Genomic DNA, 16,417 nt, shown 5'->3' with positions numbered 1-16,417 from the left:
AACAAACAGTCGGATAGAAAAGCTTGAAAATCTTGTGGACGCATTAAAAACCGAAAAACATTATTTCGTTCAGGCGAACAGAAAGATGGCTAAGGACATCGGTAAAATTTATTTTAAATTAATTTTTTTTTTGTATTCATCAACTACAATTAAACAAAAATCACTCGTTTTTAGATAATATACGTAAACGTTCTGCGAACAAAAGAGTTTTCAACAAATTTAGGGGCCAAATGAAGAAGAATTTGGTCAACGTCAAGACATTTATAAATTTTAATGAAAGTAATATGTCGTATATTTGTATAGAATTATAATCAGAAACATTAAAATATTATATTAACGTTTTACTTTAAATTGTGCGTTTAACTGCCATAGTTACAAAGAACGCGGGGACCGAAATTAACGTGCATCGGAAATATGACAAATTGAAAATGAGACTGTCTATGATTGAAAGTAAGATTAGATTATCTATAACTACTATGGTAAACGTTTAATTGTTGTACAAATTGAATTTGCAGAAGCAAATGTGACAAATCAGATTAACGCTCAACAAATGATGCACAGTATTATGTTATTATCAAGTGCGACAAGAGGTGGAGAGTTGAATCAATGAAAAACGTTCATTGCGATAAAAAATATCAACAAGCATATTCACCTCCTTCAGTGACACCAATAACACCTTTATTACAATCAGAATCTCCATCAATATCGTCATCATCTATAATACCTAAAGCAGAATCTTCTAAACATACGACATTTATAATCAATACAGATATATTGAAATCTATGACAAAACAATTAAGGAAACCTGATGGTAATAATATTAGGAAAATTCCAAGGCGTGTGGATATGAAGATTCCTAGTAAGGATAAGAATAATGATGAACAAAAGATCGCTCTTTCATCATCAGCACCTTCACATCAAGAGTCATCGGTAATGTCTCTAGCACCACCAGCACCTTCAATAACATTAGTGGCCCCGGAATCACATATTGATCCTTTAGCACTATCAGAACTTCCATTATTATCATTAGTAGCTACAAAGTCCCTTATAGAGCCTTTAGCACTACAGCCACCTCCATCGTACAATATAGACTAACCAATATTTACCTATTTATCCGCTCTCACCGCCATTTTCAACCCCTTATTTTTAATATATACAACTCAACTCTGAGCTTTCTAAGCGTCGAAATTCGGTGGTGTGGTAAATAGTACGATGAAATGGTACAAAATATATCGTTTCCTGAATAAGTACAATTGTATTTAATTTCAAAATTATTTTTATTTTTTATCTACTAAAAAAAAAATGATACGGTCACAAATTTTTAACACCAAATTTAGTCAATTTTAAAGTCAGAACTGTTTACATTAGCCTAGTAACAAAAATAAACAAATTAATAATAACTAACAATAACTGGTAATAATTAGTTGTAAACATAATATTTTTTTTCAAAATTAGCATTATTATTTTAAGATTCCATCTTCTAAAAAAAATGTTGCATATAACTTGTTTATAAAATTAAAACAAGTTTATTCAGTGGAATTGATGGCACAAAAATGATATTTTTCAAATCTTTTTCTATATCCAATATTTGGGTTTAACTTCTTGATTTTCAGAATAATATCTTAAATGTAAAATATAAAATGTTAAATGTAAAATCATATAATATACTAATATTACTTTAATATGAAGCAAAATGTGGTGTTATTTTTACACATATATACATATATTTATGTAGAAACGTAACGAAGCTTGTGTTATTGGTTGACAATTTGGTCATCGACGGACGATATAAGACGTTTCATTACGATTTCATATCGTTTGTCGATGACCAAATTGTCAACCAATAACACAAGCTTCGTTACGTTTCTACATAAATATATGTGTATATGTGTAAAAATAACACCACATTTTGCTTCATATTAAAGTAATATTAGTGTATTATGTGAGTAACTGATTTTACATTTAAGATATTCAGAGAATCAAAAAGTAAAACCCAAATTATAGATATGGTAGAAGATTTAATAATATATGTGAGTTTTAATAATGTCATCCCACTGAGTTTGCTTGTACGATTTTCTCATTAATTTCAAAAACATCCTTTATGAAACTAATTATTTTAGAAAATCGGTAATTTAAATAATAATACTATTTTTATAAAAATAGCTCAGGTATAACTAATTATTAACAATCATTATTGATATGATTTAAAATAAAAATTATTTTTCAATAAAATAAAATCGTACCTATTCAGAATACGATCCTAACGATAACCTAACCTCTTGCACATTTTCATATTTTCAGCGCTTAGAGCTGTATGTATTGATGAAGGACAGTTGTTGGTGGGAGGAGAGACTCCAACTAACGTTTCAGTTACACATTTTGTGATATTTTAAATTTCTTTCTCAAATCAGGTGTTAAAGTATCAATAAGTGATTCCAAATAACCAAGTCCATGGACAATTTTTATATTATTTATATTTTATAATAAACAAAATTATAACTTAAGAAACATTAAGAATGTATTTTCATGTTAGAAGCCAATAAAAATGAGTATGGGTGTGAATTTGACATGTAAAAAAAGAATTTATCTATTAAACTTCTTATTTATTTATTTCAAGTCTTTAAGTCCATTGTAGTCCATCAGTGCAAATTTCATAGCAAAATTTACACATTACATTTTTACGTTTACAATAAAAGCTTTAAAAGTCTTATTTACAGCGTATTTTTACCATTTCAGGACAGTTTTTTCCTCACGTCTAGAAAAACTATTACGATTTAAAGAAATAACCTATCTAAAGTACCACCCCGCATGTCAATTTAAAATCTAAAAAAGTCCTAGAAAAAACTTTTGGATCAGTATTTCTATCCGAAAAAGTGTTAAACAAATAAAATACAAATATCATTATAAAACCATAATATCCTTTGCTTCAATCAGAATCTAAAATTGATCATGTGATAAAACATTTGTGTTTATAGACAGGTAATTCGTTATACCTGCAATTAAAATATAAAATTAAAGTGAACCATTTAAATTTAGAAATATTCATATATTTACCAAATATTTTAGTAACAGTTGAATTGTACGGTTTGCGGGTGTCTATAACCAATGAGGAATATGAAAAAGATGGAAGGGCTTCAACACCCCCAGTTTTTTCATTGAAATTGCGCCCCTGCTTATAACAATTTTTTCAAATATATGTACTGGTCTTATAATTTTTTTAACATTATATGTTACAACAGCGGCTTTTGAACGGTCTTTTTAAAGTTGCATATTATTAAAAACTATTTAAGAAATTCATCAATAAATCAAGAACTTCTTAGCCATATTAAGTATTAAAACTTAACGTGCAGGGTCAATGAATTTTGATACACTTATTGATAACTTTTCTGAAGTAAAATCAAAGAAAATAATATTTCCCAATAATTCTGTACATAAGCAGTGGTGTATTGGAGGCTGTACGGGGGTATACGGCGTATAGCTTATAATTTGATAAATAACTACATAATACCTTGACTAACTTAACTTGTGGTTATATTTATGACGTGCGGTATCGGTATATTATTATTATTTTTCTCTCTTTTTTTTAAATGAAAAATTCAAATTTGTTATCATTTAACAACAAATTTTTGTTATCAAACAGTCATAATTAAGGATGTATAGTTCATGAGTGAGTTTTTTTGGTTCCTATCATATGATAGTTACTACACGAAATAAGGCGTATACCCATGATTTATTTTAGAAATACATCACTGTACGTAAGTATGTAGAGTACCCACAACCTACAGACTTTTTATTGGCCGATAGTTTAGTCGGCTTTTACATTCAAATGAAGGTTAATGCAAGAGCGTACATTACAATTATTTGGTATCAACCGATTAATAAGATTGGTGGGATGCACTTTGAATGCCTTCAAACTAAATGGTCGACTGTTTAATCAGTATGGCGCTCTCCCATCACCCGCACACAAATCGATTGATTAGTCAGCCGATAGATTGACACGGGAAGATCCTGCTGCTAGAAGATATAAAAAGTCTTAAATGTGCGTATTCCTTCAAAATTATTGGTTTAATTAATTTGACAAGTTAATTAAAGCTGTTTATACTCATTCGAAAATATTAAAAAAAAAAAAATTGTTGAGAAATTTAGTAATTTTGAATACAACGTATAAAACTTGTCTTGCAATAATCTATCAATGTACATAGGATGCACCCAAAATTCTCGGTTTCTTTTCTTCTTCATCTTTCTTCTCCGCTGCATAAAATCAACCTTTCTGGCCATTATGCACATATATTATATACATGTGCTCATTAGAACGTGTACATACAAGCAGTGGTGTAGGAAGATTCGTTTGCGCCCCTGGAAAACTCAGAAAAAAACGCTTTTTAAACAATTAAAATTTATGTCACGACCTTTAATTTTACTAATATTTTTAAGTATACAATTTATACTTAAGTTATTACAGTGTTAGTTTTAATTTTGAAAATTTGCAATTGTCGTTTTATGACTAGCAAATTCATCGATAATTTCTTTAGATGAAATATCTTTCTCTAACTCATTCTGAGATTGAGCTAATTGCGATAATCGTTTACAACCGATTAGTGATGAACAAAACAAGACCAAGACCAAGACTCAAAATCTTGGTTTTGGTCTTGCGCAAAACAATACCCGTTATAGCTGTGTAGGATTTTTGCTATGACTTCTAAGATGAAACATAAGTCCAATATATTATATAGTATACTAATAATATAAAACAATTAAATGATTTAATTTTTATTATAGGTACTCGTTTAAGACTGCATTTTAAAATATTATGTTTATATTATTTTACTTGTATTTATATTTGATGAATTAATTTACTAGCATTTTCTACTTTCTAAGTTTCTATTACATTTATAATAAATATCAATATTATAGACTATAAGTTTAGGACAGTAATGAAATGATATAATGTATAAGACACTAGTATGTATAAGTACTAGTATGTCTAATATGGAAAAATCATACAAGCTACGAACAAAAATAAAAACATATTTCCAATCAAAATGATATCTACCGTAGTCCGTAATGACTTCCAGCAATTATTAGTATATTCGATTCAAAGTAGTGGTGTATTATGGACATGGGTCATAAAATATTCTATGAGAAAGACAACTTTTAACGTTTTCATCGATTTTGGGAAAAAAATTTAATTTTTCAGTAATTGCCATGTATGAAACAACTATATTATGTTATTTTGTAATATTAATTTCAATTATTTCTAATGATTTTTTCTATAATTCGTCATTTCCTCGAATACTGATCAAATTTAATAACAATATAAATAATTTCTTATAATTTTCGTTATAAATTATTAGTTAATGAAGTCTAGATAACTAATGTGTTTTCGGGGGGAAAAAAAATGTGCAAAACTACAAGTCTGGCAGTGATGGTCTTAGTCTTGCAGCTTCGGTATTGGTTTGGTCTTGTTCTTGCAAGCCTAATCTTGATCTTGGTTTTGCTAGACCAGTACCGTCTTGGTCTTGCGAGACCGCAAGACCAAGACCAATTTTGATCATCACTACAATCGATCGGGGGAGCTAGAAAAAAATGGCCTCACGAAACAAATGGTACACAAAGAAGACTATAACAAATATAAATATGTAAAATGTTATTTAATTATGTATATTATGTAATTATAATAATCAAACAATCGTGTGAGCCGGTCGCATGGATTTTACTGGGGAGCAGAAACACGCGGTTGATATAGATTATGATTGAGGATAGAAACAAATGAAAAGTATCTCGTGAAAACGTGTCCCCAACGAGAACGCATTATTTTAAAGATAGTAGATGGGCCACGACCGAAGAACCATCCTGTGTGCGACCGAGTGAGCGCGCCGGCATCCGCGCGTGATGTACCGCGAAACCAACACTTATCGTTGAAGTCAATTAGGTGGCAAGCAAACACGAGTCTGAAAACCGCCAAAAACCACACACATAGTCGGTTCGTGCATTTAGTATCGTAAAGAATTACCATCACGTCGGCGGTTTGCGAGCACTCGTCACAAATAATTGTTATAAACGGGCACGCGCAGCCAAACAATTGCTACTAGGAAGTTTAGGCGAATTCCGTCACGTTTGAGCGCGGAAATATCCAATAACTGAAGGGAGGGGGGGTGAGTGCACATGGAAAGTTTCGTAAAAAAACATTTCACGTGAACTAAATCCCGGATCGAATAAATTGAGCAAAATCACGGTTAAACTATGGTATAATATAGACATCTGTGATTGAAATAAGAGTAGAAGGATAACCTTTATACGAAACTGTGGTACACTCCGTAGGACATTAGGGACGTGCGAAACGGTAAATCACTCGTTGAACCGTAGCCGCGGGCGCGATCCAGAAAAGGGCTGCCGACGATTAATTTGTTTTTCATTGTTCCGTTACCGCCGGTCGGCAGAGCAGCTGATAAAAAGCGTGGTCGGCCGGGGAATTTTGCGCTACCGCAAGACCGGTCACACTGCGCGCCGCTCCGCCCATTACCATTGGTCCGTTCGCGTACGCACCGTATGAAACACACGCACGATTATAATAAAATATATATAATTTTTTCTTCACTTTTTTTTTTTTATTTACACGCACACATACTCACACAATTAGATGCGCGCGTGGATTTGTATATTAATATTACGTTCTACCGCACTGTAGATACTATAGTATAAGTCTTAATTTTTTTTTTTTTTTTCCCGTTTTACACACGCGTACTACCACCGGGTACGGCGTTTTATATTTTTTCTTCCTTGGCGGACTACATCACCATCACCGGAGTCGCGTTGTTATCGTCGTTAAGAAAAGACACGCCGGTACGCCGCTCACGCCAAACGATCGTTACGTAGTGCCGATCCGCCGGTAAATTCGCTGTCGATATCCGTTCGTTGATAGCAGGCAGCCGCCACCGCAGCCGCCGCCGCCGCCGCCAACGACCGCTTAGCAGTAGTTGCAGCAGTTCCCCCGTTGGACACCCATTCGTCACTACCACTGTGCGCGCGCGTCCGATAACACTCGTCGCTCACACATACCCACCACATACTCACACATACACGCGCCGCAGACCCGATTCGTCACACATACGCACGCACGTACAAGCGGATAGCAGTGAAATAAATAAAGAACGGATTGAAGAAAAAAAATACGAAAATCCCCGTGTACATAATATACCACCACAACTATAGCCGCCGGTACTCACGCACGCACGCACGGTTGCCGCAGCACGCACGTACGAGATCGTGGTCACCGTCTGTACGCCTAAATATCCGTCGACGCCGTGCAGTTATCATCGTCATCATCACCAACAACAACACCGCAAGCAGCATCAGCAGCAGTTATCATGGACGATCTAAAAGTCGAGGTGCTCTTCGATAACGGCGCCTACTACGAGGTAAGTCGTGTGGAGACGGTACACCTCGTAGCGATGGCGATGGCGATGTGATCGTCACCGCACGAGTCACGTCCGTTATGGTCGTGATGGTGCGCGATTCATAGGTTATGGTCGCAGACACCACCGGTTTTCCCAGTTACATTGACCTAGCCGCCACTGGTGCCTGTGAGTCTCCCGAAACGCCCATGTCCCCCGACCCCGACGTGAATTCGTCTGCTTTTGTATGACTCGAGTTTGAGGTTATTTTGCCGTCTTATTACCCACCCCTTATTCCTTTGCTTTTTTGGACGTTGTCTACTTCCCGTTTGCACACCATCAGTTGTTTGATCCCAGCCTGATGTCTATTTTCCAGCATATCTGCAACTGGTTTTCCACACAATTGCTTTCTGGCTCATGATCAATTTTCTTTAGTCTTTTGATTGAAGTCAAACTTTTTAATTTTCACTAGGTTTATTGCTTCTTGTTTAATGTTCATACAGTTCCTGTTATAAATCTAGTTGATTTTGCAATGAGTTACCACTTGGTTATTCTCTTTGATGGGTTTACGTTTAACCATTTTCTTTCGAGTACTTTTGATGGATTAAGTATGATTAGTTTAGTTTTTGTCTTAACTTAATTTTGAATAGTAAATACATTAATGTTAGGTTACTCAATTAATTCTGTTCCCACACGTGTGTTTACTTGTTAATAATTATCTACTAATATGGTTGTTAAATTTTAGTATAAATTATGTAAAACTCAATTTTTGTAATCTAATAACAAACTCTACTTGCTCCATTTATTGTGAACCAATTTATAAGTAATGGGGTTTACATTTATATTAGGCCAGTATACTTAGTATTTGAAATTAATTTTCTCTATAAATCTGAAATATCAAGTAATATTCTTACCATACCAATATAGTTCAAGATAAAGTACCTTTAATAACATAAGTGTATAGTTTATTTTCTTTAAATGTATCTTTTAAACCAATATATAAGAGTAGTCATGTTACTTTATATTTAGTTTTATTTTTGTATTTGTTTAATTTTGTGTATATGTTTGAAGGAATTGAAAAAAATTTTACTTAATTCATTAAAAATTCTGATGTGTTCAGTAAATATATGATTATTATTGGGTGTACTTTAAAATAATTTATTAAGTATGTCTAAATTGCATATAACTGATAAACTATATTATATCTATTACTTGAAACATATTTATTTTACATATACATTCATAACCTTTCTTTAATAGAAATGTATTGAAGTTAAATGGTAAGATCACAACGACCCTTTGATTGTATTTCTTGTAGGATGTTGTAGGTTTTATAGATACTTGGCAGTATTTTTCATTTAAATTGTTGATACATCTATTAGAATCAGTTATGAGAGGCCTTAAATTGAATTATTTGATATTTTTCATTATATATTTGTATTAATTTTTGGTTGGTAACATTTGATAAATAATTTAATTTACTATTTTTAGGAATAGATTGTTAAATTATAAAAACAAAATCTCTTGTAACATATATACATTATAATAATAATAAAAAATGCAAAATTAAATTGTGAGTTTTAATTCTAAAAATAAATGAGTAATTTAAAATATATTGGTATGCAATTATAAAATGTTCATTTAAAAAAAATGATTCACTTAATAATATCATTATAATATTGAAAAAGTAATTAGAATATAAAAATGTTATCTTCTTTTTTACTAATAATACTTTAAATGCCTGCTGTACATATTATAAAATTATAAGCAAAACAAAAGTATTAATACTCATTTATGAAAAAAAAAATGATTGCTTCCCCCATGTAATATAAATTTACGTAATGTATTGACAAATGTTAATTTTTATCTGAAAATGGACAGTATCGATCAATTGTCTACCCAACTACCAAATTTTTAGGGCAATTGGAGGCTGCTCCCTTAGATAAATACTTCTGATATACACATTATAATACAGTTAACCTATAAATAGCTTCAGATATTAAGTATTTCTATAGTATTTAATCAACTAGATATGCATACATTACTGGAAGATATATTAACTATTAACAATAGTATATGATAAATGTATTTCTTAATTTTTTAAGAACATGTATATAATAAATATTGAAAAAAATATTACAGGGTGTTGTTACGGGTGTTATGGAAAATGAAGTTCTGGTATCTTTTCCTAATGAGTAAGTATTATTTAAATATTATTGAAATATAATTTCATAATAATAATGTTATTTATTTAAATATACTGTTTTTTAATAAAATTCATAAATTAAAGGCTTAAGTTGTAAAATAAAATCTTAAGTACCTAACCCATTCAGGTAAATTTGATGGATTACCATTTTATTGCTTAATTAGGAATTCATATTTATAAAGTTTTGATTTGATTTTTTCTATTAACTTCTATTTATCTGTAAATAAAGATTATAATACCATGTATTACTTTAAATCTGAAATCAGATTTGTAATCTTATATTAAATGACTGAAACTTAAATTATTTTATTAAAAATGTTTAAGACTGTTTGCTTCAATACTTATCATTTATTTATTTTGTAACAATATAGACATGTGTGTTTATTAATTTAATTTCTATATTCTATTGTATTGCGAACAGTCTAAACTTAATCTTTATAATGGTTATTGTTTACATATATTTTATAATTATGTAAGTATTTATAAATCATCTGAGCCTACTAAATATTTGTTAAATTATATCAAACATTTTCATGCAATTATAAATCACTTAGATGGTTGTATATATTTCAATTTTGTCTTATAATAACATCTACATTAAATAATTTATAAATTAAAGTACTTTAAATATATTGCGATTGCTATAAACCATATTTTAAAATTAAAGTACTGCTTATTTATGAAATAATTTTACTTAATGAATTATATGAAAAATTATATTCATGTACTCAGAAGATATCATAAAATTATAATATTCAAAACAAGTGTAGAAAACTTGTTATTTATTCAATTTTATAATTTTAAGTTTACTAGAATTATTACTAATTTTTGGTTATTTTTAACGATTTATGATTGATTTATCTAAATTACTAACTATAATTATCTACATATATTATATATTTTTATGCTAAACTTTATTTTTAAAGTTAAAATATTTTAAATTGGTAGTTTATTAATTATAATAATTTTAATTCTTTATTAATTATTAAAAACTGAATTAAATAAGTTTAAATTATAATTATTTTAAATTATTTGCTTTGATTATTAATTTAAAATACATAAATTAATAGAGGTTATTAATCATTACACAAATATTAAATCTTAAATGGTCAGATTAATTAAAACTAAGAATTAATATAGATTTGTCTTGATATATTTGTTTGGATAATAGTTTTAATTTAAGTAGAATTAAGTTTATTCGAGTTAATCTGTATAAATGCTTTATAAATATATCTATAAATAAATTTTATGTTATCATTAGTATTCATTATATATCTGAAATATAATTTAATTTAACTATTTATATGAATTTTAATTTCATTATATTCACACAAATTAACTTATTAAAATATTTAATAGTTTATGAACTATAACTTATTTGACTATTTTCTTATTAGTTATAATATTTTATTTTATCATAAATAAATACCTAGTATTATTTATTTATAATTTTTAGTTGGTATCCAGAAACTAAATTCAATTGTGCCAATGTTCGTCTCCCTTTGCCTGATGGCACGTGTGGAACAGAGTATACTGATAATCAAGAAATAGAAGTAAAAGCTATAAGAGACCCTCATCCTTGTTTTGGATGGTTAAAAGCCGTGATAAAAATTATCAGTGGCAATCCACCAACTCAGTTTGTTGTCCAGTATCTTGATACACCTATTACAGAAATAGTTTCACCAGATAGATTGAGATGCAGGAACACAAATACCAATATTAATGCTGATACTTTTTATAAGTTTGATATTGAAGTACCAGAAGATGTTAGAGAGTCGTATGTATATGAAAATATTTCTGTATATAATTAATTTGAGAACTTAATATAAAAATGACTAAGTTTAATATACAATAACTAAATTACAAAATTTTCAGTGCTAAGATTGATGGTATTCATAAAGAACTTCAAAAAGCAATTGGTGCATCCCTAGTCTTATATAACCCAGATCATTCGGTGTTAAGTGTTATATCTCGTTCTCCATTGACTAGTAAAAGAGCACAGATGTTGGCTGACATGCACTTCAGAAACCTTAATCAAAAGGTCATGTTGTTAAAGAAGACTGAGGAGTTAGCTAGACAGCTGGAAAGTTCCAAGTTACAGATAACATCCTCATCATATACTGATGAATTTAAAGTGCGTGATGATCTTATGGGATTGGCAATTGGTGCTCATGGCACTAATATCCAACAAGCTCGCAGGGTTGATGGTATTACTAATATCGAATTAGATGAGCATACAGGAATATTTAAAATTTATGGAGAAGTAAGTACATGTACATTTATAGCTTAAGCAACAATTTTAAATAATACAATTTTCAGAACAAAGAAGCAGTAATGAAAGCACGAGGAATTTTGGAGTATAGAGAAGAATTTTTACAAGTTCCAAGAGATTTCATAGGAAAAGTAATTGGTAAAAATGGTCGAAACATACAAGATATTGTTGACAAAAGTGGAGTAGTAAGTTTATAATTTATTTTATTTTAAAACATCTATATAAATTGTTTTCAATTATAGATCAGAGTAAAAATTGAAGGTGATAATGAACCACAACCTACCATTCCCCGTGAAGAGGGTCAAGTTCCTTTCGTATTTGTTGGTACAGTAGAAAGTATATCCAATGCTAAAGTTCTACTTGAATATCATTTAGAACACCTTAAAGTAATTATTTTACATATTTATTTTTGTATTTTGTAAACTAATTTGTATACTCTGAATAGGAACTTGAACAAATCAGGCAAGAAAAAATGGGAATGGAACAAGAATTACGTAGTATTCACAGTACTGGACCTTCTTATCCACACCCTATAATTACTAACTATACCATGCAAAGGCGAAGTGACAGGTATCTTTTCTTTTAATTTAAAAATTTTATAATGATAGAAACTACTCATCAATTTCTAAATATTAAATATTAATAAAACAATTAAATAAGAGTTTCATTTAAATAGATCTTATATATCATAATTTTATTGATTATTTTGAAAATTAATATTCAAAAGTTATTAAAATTAATGGATATATTTTATAAAAAATAATTATTTATACAGAAACTTTAATGCTGAAAACGAAAACATGAACAACGGCATGAGCAACTCTATGGGAAGAGGTAGTGGCAGATCCAGAGGGACTTCTGGACGGGGTCGAGGTGCAAGGCATGATTTTTATAACAATAGTATGTACTAAATAAATAAAATAATACTACGTACAATAATACAAATTTCATTGTATTTTTAGGTAGTAGTAATAGAAGTCAACATCAGGATATTGTTGATGATAGATTACCACCTCCTCCTCAACGTTCTAACCAATATCAGTACAATCGTACTATCAGTCAAGGAAACATGTCAAGAGATCGTCGGGGAGGTAATAACTCGACTTCTAGAGGTAACAGGGGAGGTGGAAACAGACGAATGGATGATAGAAGGAGAACAGCTGATGATGAACATACAATACTTGATAACGCTCAAGACAGTGGTGATAGAGGTAAAAAAAAAAAATAAATAATTTATCATTTTCTGTGCTTTTGTTTGGTTGTTTGATGATTGTTGTTTTTATAAAGCCTTGCTTGATTTATTATAATAATAAATACAATTATAAATATAGATTAAGGCTTCGGAAAATATTAGTCTATCTAGATTGCTTAGATTTTATTTTTATTTTGCACTTGGCTGATGAGATATAATTTTTTTAATAAGAAATAGTACAAATCCAGTGCAACACAATTAGATTTTTTTAGACTATCATTAATGTTAATTTGTAAAAAGAAACATTTATAATAAAGAATGTTAATCTAAAAGCATTGATATGGCTTAGACAGTAAACATTATAATCAATTTATACTCATATATTTATATTTTATAATTAGAGATGGATTGAACTCGCAACCTATATTCTCAATTTTTTCAACTATTTGTGATCAAAACTCATTTGTACTTTAACAGAAAGTTGAAACATTGAAAAAACTAGGACTACTGATATTGTTCCTTATGTATCAATAATACGCAAAGATGGCATGATTTTTACTGTATTTACTTATTTTTATTTAATATTTACATTCATTAACTTATACTTTTTAAAATGTAATTACATTAGAACCTTAAGTATATAACTAATTTGGTGCTTAGGGATTTAATAAAAATTGAAACATTAATAATTATTAATTATTTAGTTTTGCTGTTTTTTTTTTTTTTTTTTGTATAATTTATTACATCAAACATTTTGAATATTATTTATAATTTTTATATATATTAAATATATCTAAAGTATTAAAAGCTTGTTGTAAATTTCATTTGTATTCTTTTTTTTCTTAATTTTGTTTTCTTTTTTTGATTACATTAATTCATTATCAATGGTTTAAATCAAAATCTTAAATCAGTTTTATTTTTTATTTTTATTTTTTTCTGGCTTAATGATCCATCGAGGATCTTTACTGCTAAAACTACCTATCAGTTTGATTAGTATTTTTTAATTTATTCAATATTTTATAATTATTAAATTATATTTAAAACAATATTAATAAAATTTTAACTTTTGTTATACCATAAATAAGTATCAAAATATTAAATAAGTCCAATAAAATATACATACATTTTTCAAAATTTATTGATAGTAATATTTTAATTATTTTATTGTGCGCTGAAGTTACTCGCGTAACAGAACTCTTAAATTCTAGTATTTTTCCATGACTTAATTTTTATCACATTCAATTATAATTCTATAGCTATTTATATTGTGGATGCTTTAAGTACAAACTATATATTTCTCCATAACTGATAAATTCTCATTGGAATTAATTAAATTAAATATTTTAATAATTTACTTAAATAAATTAGTTAAAAGTTGATTTGTTATAGCTTTATCATAACTATATTTATTAAATAACCTACAATTTAACTAATTTTTTGCTTTTATATTTTCAAAAGTTGGCTTTAAAATTAATACTATTGATTGTAGCGAGGCTAATATATATTAACAATGTTCATTTGCCAAAAAAAACAAAAATAGTTGTCAGTTTTAAAATAGTATTATTTCACCTGAGTATAATGTTTAACATTTTTATTATATATTCATTTGATTATTTAACTATTTAGTGGGGGTCATAAATAGTATATTTTGCTAAAAAAAAAATCCGAAATAAGATATTACTCTTTTTAAGTTTTCATTTAATACTGGAAGTAAAATATAAGTTATTAAGTAATTAATTATATTATTGAAATTTGTATAAAATTATAATTTATTTATGATTTATAATTATTAATGGATAAAATGAAAATTAATTGTAAATACATCATAGTATATTTCCTATTCTTAATTATGCATTTTCTAATTAAGTTTATTTTGTACAGATTATTAAAAAATAACAAACTTGATGAGTTATAAGATATTTTATATCAAATAGGATAATAATCATTTCCACAGTTGATTCAAATTTTGAATTAACATTTAAAATATTTGTTATCTTTCTTTTTCTATTATTTTTATTTTATTTTGCGCTAGAGTCTGTATCTAGTGTGGACGCGCAAGCACCAAAGTCAAAAAGCAGTCAGAAACGAAGAAATCGCGCCATAGCTGCTGCACAAGGTGAACCTTCAATCAATTCTGTACCCAGTTGTAGTAGTAGTGACAATATTAACCAATGTAAGTAATGCATTTCTAAAAAAAAAAAGCTTGTAAATATAAAAAGCACGAATAGAAAAGTGTGTTGCGAGGATTATATATATATATATAAAACAGAATACAAGACCCAAATTGCCATATCAAGAATACAGTTTTATATTAGTATCGTAGTTTTACTAAATTTATTATTTTCGACATAGGTCGTAGTTTATTTTTCAAAATAGTTTTTATATTTAAATAAATTTGCATGCATTTAATTAGTATACTAACATACAATCTAAATTGTATTTCATTTAATTATTTTAGTTAACCAATCTCACAAACAAAAGCACATGTAATCTTAGTTTAGTAAAATTTGAAATGAAGTTGTTTAGTCTAGCTATTTATGAAAGTATATTTTAGACAATTAGTCACTAACATATAGTTCAATTTAACTATGGCTATTACTTATATATCATTGTGCTAGACTCTTATTTTAATTTTAAATTTATTTTGATATTAATAGATATTTTTATTATTTAGGGAACTATGACTTTGAAAAAGACAATAATATCGAGGCAACTAACACGTCTCAGTCTAATACTGCAAACAATGGAAATGCTAATAATGGTAATGCAAACAATGGAAACAAATCAGGTAAAGCTCAAAGAGCCAAAGGTCAACTAAACAAGTCTCCAGCAAAGAACAAGTCAAACAACTCGACACCAGCAGCTAACGGACAGCAGGTCATAGTAAATGGTTCATCTTCTGCGCTAGATGCTGACTCTGCCTAAACATTTTTATCCATTATCACAACATCTTAAAGAAACATTAAGCTAATTTTTTGTTTCTAAAAATATATATATATATATATATATGTATAAATATATATAAATACTTGTGGTATAAAGAATTCAAACCACCAAATTTCATTTGAAATATTAAGAAATTATTTAATTAACAACAGATAGCATCTTTAAAAATGCGTGGGAAAAATGTAATTGTATTAGAATTCTTTTCTGCACTTAGATATTTTATATTTTTTATTTTCTCAGTATATTATAAGTCATGTTAAATAAAAAAATTATATTTAAAATCTACTTATTGAATGAGTGACAAAAAAATATATTTATATAACAACAAATTAGGTTTTTTTCTTAGAAACCGTTATATTGAGTTGTATTAAGTGTTAGAAAAAAAAAGGAGTAAAATTATTATATTT

At 28.5% G+C, this 16,417-nt stretch overlaps 2 protein-coding genes across 4 annotated transcripts in view; both read left to right on the top strand.

Moving 5' to 3' along the window:
* Positions 1–1,362, top strand: part of LOC112688400 — a gene marked incomplete in the record, with an annotated part of 3,888 nt that extends 2,526 nt beyond the window's left edge. Inside the window, 3 exon segments of the mRNA XM_025561565.1 lie at positions 175–279; positions 373–450; positions 516–1,362. Coding sequence (XP_025417350.1) covers positions 175–279; positions 373–450; positions 516–610 — 278 coding nt within the window.
* Positions 1,363–6,582: 5,220 nt separating this feature from the next.
* Positions 6,583–16,127, top strand: LOC112688320 (synaptic functional regulator FMR1). 3 transcript variants are annotated; one of them, XM_025561468.1, is made up of 11 exons: positions 6,583–7,418; positions 9,537–9,589; positions 11,057–11,377; positions 11,476–11,863; positions 11,920–12,057; positions 12,115–12,258; positions 12,318–12,442; positions 12,648–12,772; positions 12,835–13,083; positions 15,097–15,180; positions 15,739–16,127. In XM_025561468.1, exons 1-11 carry the CDS (start codon positions 7,368–7,370, stop codon positions 15,987–15,989), a joined length of 1,929 nt encoding a protein of 642 aa, XP_025417253.1. In that variant the 5' UTR covers positions 6,583–7,367; the 3' UTR covers positions 15,990–16,127. The 3 variants fall into 3 exon arrangements, with proteins under 3 accessions (XP_025417253.1, XP_025417252.1, XP_025417254.1); XM_025561467.1 differs by having other exon boundaries at positions 15,097–15,237; XM_025561469.1 differs by lacking the exon at positions 15,097–15,180.
* Positions 16,128–16,417: the final 290 nt, after the last annotated feature.

This window comes from Sipha flava, unplaced genomic scaffold (assembly GCF_003268045.1).
Source record: "Sipha flava isolate LNK unplaced genomic scaffold, YSA_version1 38_pilon_pilon, whole genome shotgun sequence".
Taxonomy (NCBI): Eukaryota; Metazoa; Arthropoda; class Insecta; order Hemiptera; family Aphididae; genus Sipha; species Sipha flava.
Note: the sequence above shows the minus strand (reverse complement) of the source record. Positions and strands in the feature narration are given on the sequence as shown.